The sequence below is a fragment of the Haliotis cracherodii genome, unplaced genomic scaffold (genome assembly GCF_022045235.1).
Source record: "Haliotis cracherodii isolate W230 unplaced genomic scaffold, xgHalCrac1.p SCAF_9, whole genome shotgun sequence".
NCBI classification, from domain to species: Eukaryota; Metazoa; Mollusca; class Gastropoda; order Lepetellida; family Haliotidae; genus Haliotis; species Haliotis cracherodii.
Window position 1 is genome coordinate 35,580,695 of NW_027266343.1, and position 17,184 is coordinate 35,597,878.

Consider the following 17,184-nt stretch of genomic DNA (forward strand, 5'->3'; position numbering starts at 1 on the left):
GAAACGGATAGTTTTCTTTCGGGTGTTAATAATATTTTAATGCAAAACGTGGCGAATACTTCTGGATGCAGAGTAATCTTTATCAAATTGGAAGATAAACTTGTCATTACAACGAGGGCGAGGATTAGTTTAAATGCGATGTCCGACGAGTACTTATAGCCCGGATAAAGGGACTTACGCGTTCATGAGAACCGTCTGGACTGGGAGAATTTATATCAGGACTTCTACTGTACGCCGTGATTGCAAGGTTAAGTCAGTCCGCAGTGGACCGCTGCATCAGTCATAACACTCGAATCATATCAGTAAGGGCTTTTGCCCGTGAAGATCCGTGGTAGAATAGGTCTTCACCAACCCATGCTTGCCATAAAAGGTGACTGTGCTTGTCGTAAGAGGCGACTTACGGGATCGGATGGTCAGCCTAGCTGACTTGGTTGAAATATGTCATCGTATCCCAATTGCGTGATTGCGTGATGTCCATCACTTGATTGTCTGGTCCTGACTCGGTTATTTACAGACCGCCGTCATATGGCTGGAATATTGCTGAGTGCGGGGTTAAACAACAAATAAACAAAAGCTGGTATTACAGGTTTGAATTTGAATCAGCTGAGAGAGAAAGTGTTGTTTGAGTGACTTAAACCAAATATGCTTGGAGCAGTGGTCTTGGGTCCACTTCATGTTCAACACATAAATTATTTGTAAGCCGGAACAGCTAGACTTCCATCTAGTCTCGAAAAGGAAAACAGCGTACAGAAAAAAACAGTTGTTAAAATATAATAAAAAGGAGCCCGATATTCTGTCTGATACTTAAGTACTAGACTTGCCAAACATTATAGACTGGGCTGCAGTTGATATATTTGTATCAGGGTCTGTAAGACAGACTACCGGAGGAGCCACCGCCTTATATATATTTACGTGATTGTTGTGTGAAACTTTTATCAGGTCATATTAAACCGTTCACCTGCATGAAATATACCATCGTGTCAAGATTAACAAGGAAATGATCTCAACTAACTTTAATTATGCAGGGGATTAAACAATTTTTCATAATTGTCTAAACAATTATGGATCAAGTGAAGACTTTTACAGGCTGGAAGAACATGAATACATGACATTTTTATAATTTTTTTGGATAGTTCCCCTTATATAATACAGGATTGATTATGAACATAAAACACAAAACAGTCAGATACATATGTGTTATCCAGTAGAGCAATATTGATACAAACTGAAAAAAACATGATGATAAAGTAGTATTGATCAACGAGGGAGTAAAAGGTAATGGACAGCTGTTAAATATTGTTAGTATATCACCGCTGTCAAAGATCAAATAAATTACTATCTCATATGTAATTTAAAGTCGTACGGATCAAAACCGATAATTTCACTTATACAAATTCATATTATTGTGAGGGGATTTATTTTTAATTACAGTGATTTATGCCTGTATGGATAGCAAGCGCATGCACAATCTGTGTGGTAGATAAGCCGAAAGGAGTTGCTTCCCTTGAACTGACGCGCCGCCGTCTGCATAAAGTGGACACCTTTTTTCTCCGGTATGGACGTCAGGCGTTATAAGAGAGACAACCTTGACTCTTTGAATACTCCGTAAAATACATTCGTAAGAAAAACCAAGCAATTTTATGCGCAGGTCAGATTTGTTTCTCGTTTCCATTTACTTGTTTGTTAGACGGCCAACAACATGTTGATGAAGATAGGTAATAGTCGAATGATCCTCGCAACCCCTTACACAGCGGTAGGTTTGTGTGATATATATGTTTATTCTATCAACCAAGAAATTGGATTTGGAAGCACCCAAAATAGAGTCACCTTTTGAGCCGGGGGTATATCACCCCACCCTACAAAATGTTCAAACTCCTGGATCCGACTCTGCCCAAAGGAAGTCCTGATAGAAAATGTCGCTAAGGTCACACATTTATTGTTTATTTGTCTTGTTTATTTGGTCAAGGGTAAAGAGATAGCAGCCAGGTTGGTTAAACTCATTATCTTTGGCCATATCTTACGATGGGATTTAAGTGAACAGATAATAAGGTTAACAGAATTTGACTTTTTCCTTCATTTAAACAGAACCTTGGTTGGAAGGAGTTTTGCCAAGGTTTCTTGTTTGTTGTTCAACGCCGCACTCAGCAATATTCCAGCTATATGACGGCGGTCTGTAAATAACTGAGTCTGGACCAGACAATCCAATGATTGACATCACGAGCATCGGTCGTCGCAATTGGGATACGATGACATGAATCAACCTAGTCAGAGAGCCGACCTCCCGATCCGGTTAGTCGCCTCTTACAGCAAGCACGGGTTGCTGACGACCTATTCTACCCCGGATCTTCACGGGTCTGCCAAGGTAAGTGATGGAGTGAATGTAAATATTGTTTAACACTGCAGTCCACAATATTCCAGTTATATCAGGATGTCCTGTAAATAGTATGGACCAGACAAAGCAGTGACTGAGATCGATCCATGCTAAGTGACAGATTAATCTCTGAGTTTCCAGTTTAGTCAACTCTAATGATAAGCAAGTTTACTGGGGACAAACCCGACCCTCACAGGGTTTCCCCGAGGGTGGTTTGTTTGTTTGTTGTTTAACGCTGCACTCAGCGATATTCCAGGCGTCAGTCTTTAAATAATTGAGTCTGGACCTGACAATCAAATGATTGACATCATGAGCATCGATCCATGCAACTAGGATATGATGACATGCATCAAACAAGTCAGCGAGTCTGACCACCCGATCCCGTTAATCGCCTCTTACGACAAGCAAAGTCGTACGGCAAGCATGGGTTGCTGAAGACCTGTTCTACCCCGGATCTTCACAGCCCCCATGATGGTAACCAATTATGATGTCATAAATCTCAACATAACATCACCTTACATTTACCATTCGAGCAATATTCCAGCTATATCATGGCAGTCTAAATAATCGAGTCTTGACCAGACAACCCAGTGATTGATATTATGAGTATTGATCTACACAATGAGGATACAATGACATGCCTCAACCAAGTCAGCGAGTCTGACCTCCATCCAGTTAGTTGCCTCTTACCACAAGCATGGGTTGTTGAAGATTAATTCCCATGGTGTATGTTGGCAACATAGAAATAGACAACCTAAATATAGTCTGGAAGGTAATTTAAGGTAATGACGTTTACTACAATATCTGAAAAATTATTGGACCTACTCCAGTCAAAGTAGGTATGAGATTATTAAACAGTCATACATAACTGGATATTAAATTTAAAGACAATCAGTGCATGAATAAAAAATCTGTCTATTTAGCTATCACTATATTTCATCCACAACCAAACCTTGAACGAGCATTCATTGAAACAGCCATCAGGATAATACTACCCCTGTGTCACAGGGCCATATGACACAGTTGAACCAGTCAACTCAACTCGAAAGGGTGTACGGGAATCACGCACGTTGAGACGCCCAACGCTAACACCATATTTGTGTGTGATTCCCGTGCAACCTTTCGAGCTTCGTCCCATTTTGACAGTAAACCACCGTCAAGCACGTCTACAGAGGTGCAGACAGCATCTGCGCTGGACGGCCATGCAGTGGGGACAAGTTCTATTCACTGACGAGTCTCGTTTTCACCTCAGCCAGCGATGGACGGATTCGAGTGTACCGACGTTGAGGTGAACGTTACGTCAATCATTGTGTCATGGAAGAAGATTGGTTCGAGTGTGGCAGCGTTATGGTATGGGAAGGGATTACAGCAAGGCAGAGGACCCGTTTGATAGTTGTAGAGGGAAATCTCAATGGACAGCGCTACTGTGACGAGATCATCGGCCCTGTTGTTCAACCGTTTTTTGCGTCATCATGGCCCAGGCATTACCTTTCAACATGACAACACCCGGCCTCATATTGCTCGACTTGTTCAGGATTCTCTTCAACAAAACAACGTGAATGTCATCCCCTGGCCGGCTTGCTCCACTGATCTCTCACCAGTCAAGCACATGTGGGATGAGATGGATCGGTGCCTTCGACGTCAACCACGTGTTCCACAGACACTCCAGGAACTTCGAAACATGCTCCAGCAGATATGGACAGATATCCCACAGGACTTTGTGCGACGCCTGGTCCATTCCATGAGACGAAGATGTCTTGCTTGCATCGCAACCAGAGGTGGACACACGCTATTGATTTGTAAATTGACATTTTGGCATGTTCATGTTTTTTTATGAAATCACACATTTTCTGAAGTCCGTATGGCAAATTAAACCATTTGAACACTTACAGGAGTCTTTAATCTGTTGCAAACCGAAATTGTTTCAGATTTGGTTAAAAACATAACTTTGCATTAAATCTTATTCACTGTCACAGGAACTTTTGTTGTTCAGTATATAAGTGCATGAGTGAGTATGGTTTAAATTTTCTTTTTATAGTATTCCAGCAATATGGCGGGGGACACTAGAAATGGGCTTCACACAATATAACCTTGGGAGGATTCAAACCTAGACCTTTGACATGATGAGTGAATGCATTAGCCATTAGGCTACCCCACCCCCCATCACAAAATGAACTGACTTAAAATATAAATAATATACTTTATTCACTGTGTACTGGCAACATTTGTATTCATAAAAAACAAACGCTTGTTATTATGTACAGATATGTTGGTACAACAACAATACAATGGACGGTTTCATTAAATATCAAATCTTATTAATTATTTACAAAATTGTTTGCACAATAACAATATAAGGGATGGTTTCATTAGATATCACAGCAGAAATAATAATGCAAATAGCTCTTTATTCCATCATGTTGTCATGGCAATTGCATTGGCTCCACGGAGGCGACTGGCTGATTTGCTACTGGCAACTCCTTGTGACAATACCCTTGCATTTTTCTCCCTTGACTGTTCAAGCTCCTGCCATCGATTCTGCTCAAGGCAATGCTGCAATGGAGATAACACAAGTGAAGTTACAACATTTGTATCATGGCAGTCTGTAATAAAACAAATAGTGTGGGTCAGTGTTTGAGTGCATGACGTATAAGATGTAGGGTCCAATGATACGACATTGAATATCGTAACCACCCAATCTGCAGTTGGCTCTCAGCATGTGATCCTGAAATCCAGATTGAGTGAGTCTCTCCTTTAAACGGTATTTCAGTTTTTTCACAGGGAGCCAGATGGACGTTGGACCAAAGCCTAAAATGAAGCCTCAGACGTTTACCACTTTGTGAAAACCATGAACTCAAGTATGGTGCAAACCTAGAAACATGATCAGGTCAAATTCACATTGGTTTCAAGCATGCACAAGGGAAGCAACTCTGTACAGCAAATTGCGATGCCTTGAACAAATAAGCTACCTTTCCTTGACACCCAGCAGGGGGAGGGGTTAGTGTACAGGGGAAACAGCAGTGTGTGTGTGTGTGTGTGTGTGTGTGTGTGTGTGTGGTGGTGGTTTAAGTTTACAGGGGAAACAGCAGAGGGGGGGTGTGTGGGTGTGTGTTAGTGTACAGGGGAAACACAGCAGGGGGAGGGGTTCGTGTACAGGGGAAACACAGCAGGGGGTGGGTGGTTTAAGTTTACAGGGAAAACTGGGGGGGTGTGTGTGTGTGTGTGTGTTAGTGTATAGGGGAAACAGCAGGGGGAGGAGTTAGTGTACAGGGGAAACACAGCAGGGGGAGGGGTAAGTGTACTGAGGAAACACAGCAGGGGGAGGGGTTAGTGTACAGGGGAAACACAGCAGGGGGAGGGGCTAGTGTACAGGGGAAACACAGCAGGGGGAGGGGTTAGTGTACAGGGGAAACACAGCAGGGGGAGGGGTTAGTGTACTGGGGAAACAGCAGGGGGAGGGGTTAGTGTACAGGGGAAACACAGAAGGGACAGGGGTTAGTGTACATGAGGAGAAACACAAACAAACCTTCTGGTGGATGAGGCTACGCGTCCTAAGAGCAGAATGGCGACTGGCCACCAGTTTTGCATTTGCTTGTTCCTGAAGTCTCTCAGCCTTCTTCTCCTCCAGGCGGCGCTGCAGCTCGGTCAGCTTCTCATCCTTGACCTCTACCTTCACGCCACGCATCTTCTTCCTCTCCTCATGCCTGCAGTGACAAACAGTCATGTACAGACCTTACATGGTCTCAGGACATCCACCCACTGAGAGCCAGTAATTTACCAGGAAAATTGGCCATGTACCAGTAAAATTAAATCCTACTGGTATCTTTAAGTGCTGCCGGTCCAGTGAACACAGAAACACTGCTAGTGTTTTATTTGCACAAAATACTTCAGGCTTAAAAATGTCTTGGTTCTCAGGCATCGCCCGCATCATTAGAAAGTTTGCCGCACATTTCGTTTTTATTTCCATTTTTAATTTTTTTTATAAAACCCTTAAATTTTCTGAGTCCAACAGTAGTCAAATACTGTATTCCAGTAATTTACTTATCAAGGAATACATTTATGTAGGGCGGACCTTTCCAAGGTTGATTGTATTTGGTTACACAACTATTTACATAGTAGTTTGAACTAAGAAAAATAATGAAACACCGCCCGCACTATATTTTCAAAAACCAATTCTTTTATTTTTTAAGCCTAAGGTATACAGGCTTAAGGTTTTATTTCCCTCATGGGTACAGTGTGTGAAGACACATCTAGTGTCCCTTGCAGAAATATTATTTGGCTCCTCATCCAATTTACAATGTGATCAAGTTGTGAGCGCATGTTCAAATCTCCAGAAATAACGTCATGATAGAACAATGTTCATCGTTATTTTCTATTTACCCTAGGATAGCTCAGCGGTTAAAGCATTCCCTCTTCATGCTGAAGAAGCAGGTTCGACTCCCCACATGGTTAAAATGTGTAAAGCCTGTTTCTGATGACTTCTCTGTGATATTGCTGGAATATTGCTAAAAGCGGCATCCAAACTCACTCACCAACTATGAATAAATGTACATTTACCTGAATTAATCCAAATAGTGAGCTATTTAAGGCTAGGTTATAAAACCGTATTCGACGTAATAAGCGCCCAGGGCACTCTCAAAATTAGAAATAGGGGGCTGTTATTAGAACATCATTTTGGTGAAAGAAGACCAGAGTTGAAACATAAATTTCGTGGTTTATGCTGACAGCCTGAAATGTTTATGTACGACAGATATATTTTTTCCAGAATTTAATTGTCCATAATTGAGGGTGCATATAACACGAGTACGTAATATACGCGAATAAATAAGTCTTGTGTACATTGATCAATCGGAAGAGGTGCTTATTGGGATTGTCCACTAGCCAATATATTAGCAAATATTGTCGTGGGCGCTTATTACGTCAAATACGGTAATAGGGATGGTTGGACTTACTTGAGAGCAGCTGACCTCGTCAGCTCTGTGCGGTGTTTCGAGATCGTTTCCAGTGTATCCAACAGAAGCTGATCTTTGGCCTACAGAGACACATAGGAACACGTGATTTGTTTGTTATTTTATGCTATAAAAATGTCAGCAACATTCTACTATATCCTGGCAGCCTGTAATTAATCAAGATGGGATCAGACAACAAATGGGTATGATCAAAGATGCAGGTTGTCGTGGTAGAATGACACGTAATCAGCAGAGTGCTGTGAACCTGTGAGGAAAATATGAAACACTGTACATGTAGTTGAAGGACCTTTTACAATGGTCAAAACAGACAATGATGCCAACTTAAGCAAGAAATCCTCAAATATTTCTGTTTATATCCCCTGGTGTTTAATACAAGAACATTGCATTCAGAAGAAAAATCTTAAATTGTATTGACCAAAATGAAAACTAACCTTAGATAATACATGGAACTGTTTAGTCACTTGATTTGAAGAATTTAATTTGGACTCAACTTAGTTTGACAATAGATTACAAACATAAAGTAAGAAAATTCTTTAGATATTGGTACTTTGATAACACAGCTCAAAGACGGGTGTGCTGACCTGTTTGGATGCAAGGATATCGTCACGGCGACGCTCTTCCTCCTCCTTTTGGGATGTCTTCATGAGACACAGCCGCTCTTGTAGCTGCGCAACAGAACACACACAACTAACACTGTGTTCTCTCACAGCTTGTACAGCATGCCTAAATCGACAATCAGTCCTTTCTACATATGGTTTATTATTCAGAGAGCTGAAATAGTTTTAATTGTTCAAAGACATTTATTGGGAACAGAATAGGGTACAAATATACAAAATGATGAAATCAAGAAATAACAACAGCTGTTAAATATTAATGATGACAAACAATTAGCTGTCTTTAAATTACTAATTATTGAGAAAAAGAAATTCCCTGCAATATTTTAGTGGATGAAACCAAATATTTGCTGCTGAGCCTTTGCAAGTCTATATGACAACAATGTTTGTTGTTTAACGCCACACTCAGCAATATTTCAAGCTATGTGATGGCAGTCTGTAAACAATCAGATCTGGACAAGACAATCCAGTGATTGACTTAAAGAGCATCAATCTACGCAATTTGGATATGTGGACATGCATCAACCGAGTCGGCGAGCCTGACCACCAATCCTGTTAGTTGCCCTGATTACAATAGACTTACCTCAGCTATAGACATCTCACTCAGCAGCCCCATGCCTGCTGTAGATGTCAGGTCCACAAACTTCTGTCTGATTGCCGGGACGGCCTCCATTGCACGTATCTGATGGATTAGCTCCATCTTGCGCCTCATCTCGATCTCCGCCTGAAACAAAGTGCCGGAGAATGACACCATGTAAGGCCAGTGACTGGCCTCTCCAATAGTTCTCTTCTTCACTCTGTCTTACAGTCCCTCAACCATATTACTTACCCTTTAGCCCAGCCCTAACCCTAAATGAAGCAAGTCTAGATTTTCCACATTTCATCCTATCTCAATGGGGCTCCTTTTCTTTTCTTTTAATCTATCACTTTTGACTCCCATGAATTGTAATATCTCTCTCTCTCTCTCACACACACACACACACACACACACACACACACACACACACACACACACACATATATGGCCTAAATTTTCCTATGTAATGGTTTGAAGATATACTAAAAACTTGGTCGCCAGTGAAAATATATCTTTGTAGATCAATGTATCTTGTTTTATTTGTCATTAAAACATTTGGTTCATTTGGGTAAAATTGGGAAAATAATTATGTTGACAGGAACAGAGAGAGGAAAGAAGTGAGGACTTTCTGGCTTCGCTTAGGGAGATTAGATACTATTAGTATCTCAACTAGTTGTGGACAGTTGACAGTGAAGAAGACTTTTGTTTAAAATCTTAAAATATTTATTGTGTGATGATTTCTGGCAATAATGTAATAAACGTTTTGTATTTGTAGGTATTAAGGAAATGTATGCAGGTCTGTGTTTGCAGTGGCTAAAGACTACTCCATGCATTTGATCTGTTATTACTTTAAAAAAAAGTTACCAGATCTTTTGATTTTTGATCATGCTTATCATTCAATGTTTTTTAATGTTCTTTTCCATCAAGTATGTTTATATTTACCATTTGTAGCTCTTGGCTGTGGTCAGTTTTAAAAACGACAACAAGCAATTACATCAGTCCTATTCATACCTTCTCCAAAGCTTTCCTCATCAGCTCTCGACTCTCCTCGGTCACCTCCTGAACTGTAGACAAGAAAAATATACATGATGAACAACCCATCACAGAGTTTCAATGTAAGAGAGCTGATTATACTCATAGTAAAAAGTCAAAGGAAAACGCAAAATTCAGAGACTTTCAACCTCAACACAAATGAGTGAATGTTGTTCTACTCAGCAGTCAGCAATATTTCACCCCTACAACAGCAACTGTTAATAATGAAGTCAAGGACAGACAAGCTGTTGTTGATGTTATGAGTAATGTCCAGTGCCCCGGGGTATACGATGACAAGCAATAAACCAAGTCACTGAACCTGACCACGCCATCTGATGTAGTCATGTCTTACCACAAACATTACAGTGCTGGGGACCCAGCCTAACCCGAGTCTCCACAGGGTAGTACATTGCAAGTATATCAACTATCATTTTATAACGTCAGACTGCCCATTTGACAAGACAGTGAAGGCTACCATGATAGAAAGTATTGTGATTGTCTTTTACAAGCATAGCTTACATGGGGCAAATTCTACCCATAATTCCCATGGGGGCAATATGACAAGCACAGCTTACATGGGACCAAATCCACCAATAATTCCCATTGCAGGGCAATATGAGAAGCACAGCTTACACGGGACAAATTCTACCCATTATTCCCATTGCAGGGCAATAAGACAAGCATATATTATTTGGGACCAATTCCACTGATAATTCCCATTGCAGGGCAATATGACAAGCACAGCTTACTTGGGACAAATTCAACCCATAATTCCCATGTGGGCAATATGAGAAGCATAGCTTACACGGGACAAATTCCACCCATAATTCCCATGTGGGCAATATGACAAGCACAGCTTACACGGGACAATTTCCACCCATAATTCCCATGGGGGCAAGATGAGAAGCACAGCTTACTTGGGACAAATTCCACTGATAATTCCCATTGCAGGGCAATATGACAAGCATCGACTTTTTTGGACCAATTCCACCAATAATTCTCATTGGGGGGCAATATGACAAGCACAGCTTACTTGGTACCAATTATACCCATAATTCCCATTGCAGGGCAATATGACAAGCATATATTATTTGGGACCATTTCCACACATAATTCTCATTGCAGGGCAATATGACAAGCACAGCTTACTTGGTACCAATTGCACCGATAATTCCCATTGCAGGGCAATATGACAAGCATCAATTTTTTTGGACCAATTCCACCCATTATTCCCATTGGGGGTCAATATGACAGCCATAGGTTACTTGGGACCAATTCTACCTGATATGATAAGCATATAAGGATATTTTGGACCAATTCTACCCAGGATTCCCATGGAGCCAATATGACAAGCTCACATTTGTTAATACAATCGTACCAACCTATTTTCTGCTTGTACTCCTGCAATTTCTTTTTTGCATCCTTGGCGTTTCTGTGTCCCTGCATTGTGTCCTCCACAAGTTGTCTGGAAAATAGTACCACTTGTTATCACTCATCATCCTCAACATCACACATGCTGAAGGAGAAATAGGGCTTAACGTTGCTCTGTGTGTTTGTGTCTGTGTGTAGCTGCTTTTTTAGTCTCTTTTCAAAGCTGGCCTGTTGTGGACTAAATGAAGAGATAAGGCTAAATATGTGAAGACTAATGCCGATATTATAGTGCTAGCCCGCTGAGATATCATGCCGCAGTTTAACATGAATATCCCACTCAGACACAGTATACTGACTCCTAGCCGACCAGTCCTTGTTTTAGCCCCTTATGCTGAGCGCCAAGTACCATCTTTTAACGTCTTTGGGTATGACGAGGCCAGGGATTGACCCACAACCTACAGCTCTCAAGGCAGATGCTCTACCACTGGACCATGGAGGCGGTCTATAGTGGACCATAAACTTTCACTGGTTGGTTGGTTGGTTGGTTTGTTGTTTAACGCCTGACCACCCGATCCCGTTAGTCGCCTTTTACGACAAGCACAGTCGCATTTTACGGCAAGTATGGGTTGCTGAAGACCTATTCTACCCCGGAATCTTCACGGGTCAAAAGTTTCACTGAACTACAGTGAGGTAAATTATGTCTTAACACTGGGACTAGCTCGGCCTCATGACTCACTTCATCATCTGCTCCTCTTGGAACTTCTTCTCCAGGAACTCTTTCATCAGCTCCTCAGTCTAAAAGAAAAAACAAAGCACCATCGTTAAGTCACCATTGAGGTCAGGTGAAATGGGTTTAACGTCTTGTTCATGATTATGGCACTTAAAAAGTTACGTCTGGAATGTCTGGAATGACGGTTTATAGGTTCTAGTCCACTGAGATACCATGCTGCAGTTTAACATGGAAACTGACTCTGAGCCAACCAGTACTTGTTTTATCCCATTAATGCAGATATCCACTAGACCATGGAGGCGATCTCAGGGCAGATGCTCTAGCCACTAGACCACAGAGGTGATCTCAGGGCAGATGCTCTAGCCACTAGACCACAGAGGCGATCTCAGGGCAGATGCTCTAGCCAGTAGACTACAGAGGCAATCTCAGGGCAGATGCTCTAGTCGACCACAGAGGCAATCTCAGGGCAGATGCTCAATCCACTAGACCACAGAGGCGATCTCAGGGCAGATGCTCTAGCCACTAGACCACAGAGGCGATCTCAGGGCAGATGCTCTAGCCACTAGACTACAGAGGCAATCTCAGGGCAGATGCTCTAGTCACTAGACCACAGAGGCAATCTCAGGGCAGATGCTCAATCCACTAGACCACAGAGGCGATCTCAGGGCAGATGCTCTAGCCACTAGACTACAGAGGCAATCTCAGGGCAGATGCTCTAGCCACTAGACTACAGAGGCAATCTCAGGGCAGATGCTCTAGTCACTAGACCACAGAGGCAATCTCAGGGCAGATGCTCAATCCACGACCACAGAGGCAATCTCAGGGCAGATGCTCTAGCCACTAGACCATGGAGGCGAATTCAGGGCAGATGCTCTATCCACTAGACCACAGAGGCGATCTCAGGGCAGATGCTCTAGCCACTAGACCACCGAGGCGGTCCAAGGGCAGATGCTCTAGCCACTAGACCACAGAGGCGATCTCAGGGCAGATATCCACTAGACCATAGAGGCTGTCCAAGGGCAGAAGCTGTAGCCACTAGACCATGGAGGCGATCCAAGGGCAGATGCTCTAGCCACTAGACCACAGAGGCGATCTCAGGGCAGATGCTCTAGCCACTAGACCACAGAGGCGATCCATTTAATTTTGAAGTGAGAGGATGTCATCCTCTCTAAGTACTGGCAGTGGCACAGTACACTCACTTAATATGTTCAAAGGTTAGGATTGTTTTGAATAGTTTCATATTACCACAAATTTAAGAAACATATTCATCATATCGTAAAAATTTGTTATTAGCATCATGTTAGAACGCAGACTCATGATAGAATAATGATTTTTGGGGGAATTTAAAGTTTGACAACTGACAAATGGAGCATGTGACCTACCTCTTTCTTCATGTCCTGCACTTTGCTCTTGTTGTCCCGGATCAGGTTCTGTCGGGCCAAGATGGCCTCTTCATGGCTTAGCTTGCCCTCAAGGCGCCTGCGCTCAATTTCCGCCAATTGCACCTCCAGGTCCCGCTGCCTCATATCGGATTGCCAGCGCATAAAAGCAGAGGAATCTCGCTCCCCAGCCTCCAGTTTCTCCAGCCTGCAACATCACAGGGATCGTGTCATGTTCCAGTCTTACTTTAGGTACACCACAGAACACTGGATACCCATCCGCCATGTTTGTTTGATGCTACTAATACAGCATATCATGGCAGCGTGACCATTTTAAAACTAGATCAATGAAGCTCAAATAAGTAGAAAAAATTACTGAATAAACATCAAAACACAATATCAACACAATTCATTACATCGGAAAATCAAAATCAACATTGAAATGTTACTCGAAAAAGGTTCCATAATGGTATGCATTAACCTCATCAGTGATATCTATCGGGACCACATTTTAACAAACATAGTATTTCTTATTAACTTTGGAAACTAAAAATAGAGAGTACCCGACAAAATATTACCATGTTTTACAAAAAATTGAATGCTGACCTTGACCTTTGACTAATCTTAATCAAAACCTAATAAACAAAGGACCTCTGTCTGTCTACGTATTTGGCTGAATGAACAGGTGCCAAGGAGGCTACACAGAACTGTTTCCCCTCAACTGACATAACACAAATTACAAATCACAAAACTGCAAACGTAGAATTCTTCCCTGATGTATTCTGAAGAGCACCGAAGCACAACACATGCTGTTTGACATGACTTTTTTTTATACTGCTGTATTCGCAGTCATTGCTAACAGGTCTTACTTTGCAAAGTGTATCAAATCACAAGAGCACCTCGATTAAAAACATGAAAAGATTTGAAAGAAATCTGTTGATGCTAAGATGATGGTACACATGCTTTGCAAATCCTGGAGTCGACCGAAATCTGCGCTGGAGGGTTTACGAACCAGATGTTGTTTTCGTTATGTGATTTCGACTATGCATACTCGCGAGTCCAGACAAAATATAGCTCCATAATTCCAGCCTAGTTCTGCAAGGGTGGAAACGGGACCTTTATAGTCAGTTCACAGTTCCCTCCCTTGCCTCGGGAAGGTGGCTTATTACAACACACCCACAATCGTAAACAGGGTTTCACATCTCTTCATGTTCTAGGACACTGACTTAAGGTATTAATCAAATTTGTTAATGATATAAAATAATGTTTTATCAAAACTTAATAAAATCATCAAAATGTCCTATTGTCATTTGTCTCCAGCAAAACCATTGTCTTCTTAAAGGAAACAAATCTTAGCACCAACATATATAAATTACCAACAAGAGAGAATACTGGCCCACCACCACCCTTAAATAAATGACCAGTCACATAACCAGTTACTTCATGCCTCACATAAAAAATATTTTTGCTTTCTGTCTTCAAGCATTGAAACATTCATAAAGAAAAACACATCAGGGGAGATAACTCCATGGTGCAAACTGACAGCTCGAGAAGTCATAATTTGAACACTAGCAATCTAAGTAACAAAGAATCATTTACCATATCACAGAACATACTAACACTATCAAATATATAATCATTTGTCATAATGCATTCTTGTCAAACTACTTTGTTTCGTCTCAGCATTCTACAAATCAGATGTACTAAAATGTTTACTTCTTGATCTCCTCAGACTCTTTGCGATGGTACAGCAAGCCTTCCCTGAGAATACTGGCCGCATTCAGTTTAACTGGAACCTCCTTGGTCTGAAAATAAGTTAAGGAGGTCACTAACCTAAAACTGTATTCAAGTTACCCAAAATACAGTTAAGTCATTCAGACAGAACTGTACCCAAAATACAAAGAACTGTACCATAAAACAGACATTTTACCCAGAGTGCTAACCATGCTTATAGCAGTGTCTCAACTCGGTTGGATGTACATTCTAGGAGTCACCAGGACCCCACACAACAGGTTGCCTTTACTTATATATCAAAGACAGAGTGGCTTAAAGTTGCTATGTTCTAGGACAGGTTGGCTTTAAGTTCGTATGTTCTAGGACAGAGTGGCTAAAAGTTGCTATGTTCTAGGACAGGATGGCTTTATGTTGGTATGTTTAAGGACAGGATGGCTTTAGGTTGGTTTGTTCTAGGACAGGGTGGCTTAAAGTTGCTATGTTCTGGGACAGGGTGGCTTTAGGTTGGTATGTTCTAGGACAGAGTGGCTTAAAGTTGCTATGTTCTAGGACAGGGTGGCTTTATGTTGGTGTGTTCTAGGACAGGGTGGCTTTATGTTGGTATGTTCTAGGATGGCGGCTTTATGTTGGTAAGTTCTAGGACAGGGTGGGATAAAGTTGCTATGTTCTAGGACTGGGTGGCTTTTTGTTGGTATATTCTAGGACAGGGTTGGTATGTTCTAGGACAGAGTGGTTCAAGTTGCTATGTTCTAGGACAGGATGGCTTTTTGTTGGTATATTCTAGGACAGGGTGGCTTTATGTTGGTATGTTCTAGGACAGGGTGGCTTAAAGTTGCCATGTTCGAGGACAGGGTGGCTTAATGTTGCTATGTTCTAGGACAGGTTGGCTTAATGTTGCTATGTTCTAGGACAGAGTGGCCTAAAGTTGCTATGTTCTAGGACAGGATGGCTTTATGTTAGTATATTCTTGGACAGGGTGGCTTTATGTTGGTATGTTCTAGGACAGGGTGGCTTAAAGTTGTTATGTTCTAAGACAGGGTGGCTTTAAGTTTCTATGTTTTAGGACAGGGTGGCTTTATGTTGGTATATTCTAGGACAGGATGGCTTAATGTTGGTTTATTCTAGGACAGGGTGGCTTAATGTTGGTGTGTTCTAGGACAGGGTGACTTCATATTGGTATGTTCTAGGACAGGGTGGCTTAATGTTGGTATATTCTAGGACATGATGGCTTCATGTTGGTATATTCTAGGACAGGGTGGCTTCATGTTGGTATATTCTAGGACAGGGTGGCTTCATGTTGGTATATTCTAGGACAGGCTGGCTTCATGTTGGTGTGTTCTAGGACAGGATGGCTTTATGTTAGTATATTCTTGGAGAGGGTGGCTTTTTGTTGGTATGTTCTTGGACAGGGTGGCTTAAAGTTGTTATGTTCTAAGACAGGGTGGCTTTAAGTTGCTATGTTTTAGGACAGGGTGGCTTTATGTTGGTATATTCTAGGACAGGATGGCTTAATGTTGGTTTATTCTAGGACAGGGTGGCTTAATGTTGGTGTGTTCTAGGACAGGGTGACTTCATATTGGTATGTTCTAGGACAGGATGGCTTAATGTTGGTATATTCTAGGACAGGATGGCTTCATGTTGGTATATTCTAGGACAGGGTGGCTTCATGTTGGTATATTCTAGGACAAGCTGGCTTCATGTTGGTGTGTTCTAGGACAGGATGGTTTATGTTGGCATATTCCAGAACTCACCAGAAATCCAGGCACAGGGTGGGCTTTATGCTTGTCAAAGTCCAGTTTGCAGTCCTCTTCTGACATGATGTTATTGAGAACTTCCTTTGTCTTCTGGGACTTCTCTGGGTTGGCACACGCAAACTGAATCCTGGATGCTTCCATCAGCCTCTCCTGAAGCATTACATACATGAGGCATTATACATGAAACATTATACATGTGACATTAAAGTTCCGATATACAGACTCTACACCTGAGATGGGAATTAACATCATTTGAACATACATTTCCTTTGATTTCTGTCATTTCCAATGGACCAGCAGCTTATAATTTATATATGAAACTGATATTCAGACAGTTTGGCTCTGACAAGATTGATTCTCTTATGAATTAACAGTGAGTCGATTCTAGCTGAAGGAATTTGTTGCTGGCTGTAGTACCTCAGCTGCTCTGCGGTTGACCTCCTTCTGTCTATTGATGCGGTCGAACTCTGAGGGGGTCCGGTACAGTCCAGATGGGGGTAGTGTGTGCTTCTGTAGCTGGGGGATCTGACAAGGAACACAAGCATCCAATAAGTTACCATTCCACAGACCAGAGGATCTGTCTAGGAACACAAGCATACAATATGTGACCATTCCACAGACCAGAGGATCTGTCTAGGAGCACAAGCATACA

The 17,184-nt window shown here is 41.8% G+C and overlaps 1 protein-coding gene across 1 annotated transcript in view; it reads right to left on the reverse strand.

The window, feature by feature from the left end:
- Nucleotides 1-4,594: 4,594 nt before the first annotated feature.
- LOC139452501 (cilia- and flagella-associated protein 99-like) overlaps nt 4,595-17,184 on the reverse strand; it is a 43,325-nt gene continuing 30,735 nt past the window's right edge. Inside the window, exons 8-19 of the mRNA XM_071234002.1 lie at nt 16,950-17,057; nt 16,530-16,682; nt 14,761-14,849; nt 13,048-13,252; nt 11,672-11,730; nt 10,947-11,029; nt 9,544-9,596; nt 8,539-8,679; nt 7,923-8,006; nt 7,324-7,403; nt 5,898-6,075; nt 4,595-4,924 (exon numbers count right to left, since the gene is read on the reverse strand). Of these exons, the coding sequence (XP_071090103.1) occupies nt 4,787-4,924; nt 5,898-6,075; nt 7,324-7,403; nt 7,923-8,006; nt 8,539-8,679; nt 9,544-9,596; nt 10,947-11,029; nt 11,672-11,730; nt 13,048-13,252; nt 14,761-14,849; nt 16,530-16,682; nt 16,950-17,057 (1,371 nt within the window). The 3' untranslated portion in view covers nt 4,595-4,786. The remainder of the gene's footprint in view (nt 4,925-5,897; nt 6,076-7,323; nt 7,404-7,922; nt 8,007-8,538; nt 8,680-9,543; nt 9,597-10,946; nt 11,030-11,671; nt 11,731-13,047; nt 13,253-14,760; nt 14,850-16,529; nt 16,683-16,949; nt 17,058-17,184) is intronic.